At 37.7% G+C, this 1,553-nt stretch overlaps 1 protein-coding gene across 1 annotated transcript; it reads right to left on the reverse strand.

The window, feature by feature from the left end:
• Nucleotides 1-87: 87 nt before the first annotated feature.
• LOC106316327 (myrosinase-binding protein 2-like) lies at nucleotides 88-1,245 on the reverse strand. Its single transcript, XM_013754203.1, has 3 exons — nucleotides 1,198-1,245; nucleotides 817-1,018; nucleotides 88-733 (listed from the first exon to the last, which is right to left on the reverse strand). Exons 2-3 carry the CDS (start codon nucleotides 1,009-1,011, stop codon nucleotides 194-196), a joined length of 735 nt encoding a protein of 244 aa, XP_013609657.1. The 5' UTR covers nucleotides 1,012-1,018; nucleotides 1,198-1,245; the 3' UTR covers nucleotides 88-193.
• Between the last annotated feature and the right edge of the window lie 308 nt (nucleotides 1,246-1,553).

Consider the following 1,553-nt stretch of genomic DNA (forward strand, 5'->3'; position numbering starts at 1 on the left):
TAGGATTTCTGTTGGTAGTTGTTGTACTGAAAGTTGGGCTCTTTTTTGTACCAGCTACCATTGTTGTTGATGAAACACAGCTCTTCCTGACCTTCCAAACCCTCAACCTCATGGACAACAGGTGGTGTCTCTTGGCTTGGGTTACCAACAAAGTGCAGCTGCTCTTGTGTGGCTTTATCAGCAAGGAGGATGTCTATCTTATCCTGTAGAGAGCTTTCAACTCTTTCCTCGTCTGCTTATCATCTGTTCGACTGCTTCTGTCGTGGTCTCCACTGTAGACTGCATCACTCTTTACCATGTTGTCAACCAGCTCCTCTGCATCTTCCTCAGTTCTCCCCAAGAAGAACCCATTGCTAGCATAGCTAATGTTGCCACAGTTTAGTCCCACCGAGATTTTTCTTACACCATCATAAACTCCATCATCCCAAGCGTTTCCTCCGAATCCACCACGAGGTTCTATATGCTTTAGAGGAGAAGCCGACGCGAAAAATTGAGCTCCTATGGCATCGAGAGCAGAGCCAGACCTTCCATGGAACCCTATAAGCTTTGTTCCAGCTTTACCTTCCACCACAAAGTCTGTCGAGAAAATAGCCGTGTTACCAAACATGGGAGATGTTCTGCCGTGTGATGTCTTGAAGGTCAGTGTCTTCACGATCGTTGTGTTGTATCTCGCAACATTGCTGTAGGTTCCTTGAATTGATGTGATGTATTCGTCTGGATAGTTAAGCTCAAACTGGAACAAAAAAAAAGAGCATTTAAATTAAAATAGAGAGTAAATAATCAAATATTGTTAGTGAGATGCAATGTCATATATACCTCTTTGAGTATTCCGGTAACGCTTCCATGCATTTGTGTCTCGAACGTTCCATCTTTCTCGTATTCTATCTTGATACAATCAACACCGTTCCCGTTTTCACCAACAGTCACTTTCTTCAGACCGGTGTAACCAAGAACACCATCATCGAATGCATCTCCTTTGTTACCACCAAAAGGTCCCACTTTCTGTGCCATTTCTTTCCTGGAAACAATCAAAACCGTACGTTTTCATTATAACCAAGATCTGAGAGTTGGGAAATAATGATTATAATCTATTAAAACTAAAATCTTATATCCTTTAAAAAGACGTATTCGCATCTAGCCTGAACCCTATCATAAATATAAAATGAAACTAATCCAAGCGGAATGATATTTGTTAACCTTAGGATTCCTTAGTTCTGATTCAAGTGTAAGAGAGTGATGAATGACTGTGGGCTGGGATATGCATAGCATATATATATATATATATATATATATATATATATATATATATATATAGACACAATATATATTGACACACTTTGGTACTGACCAAACCAAACCCAATATTGATTTTATTTTTTTACGGTGATTTTTCTACTGTGGTTTACATTTATGCATGCTATATCTCCATATCTTCTCTATTAAAAGAGAACTACCATTTTTATCTACCATAAAAAAGTCATACTAGCCTTATTAGGTTCATTTTATTAATTACATTTATTTAATTATTTATATTAATCTATTCAATATATAAA

The sequence above is a fragment of the Brassica oleracea genome, chromosome C1 (assembly GCF_000695525.1).
Source record: "Brassica oleracea var. oleracea cultivar TO1000 chromosome C1, BOL, whole genome shotgun sequence".
In the NCBI taxonomy this organism is placed as follows: Eukaryota; Viridiplantae; Streptophyta; class Magnoliopsida; order Brassicales; family Brassicaceae; genus Brassica; species Brassica oleracea.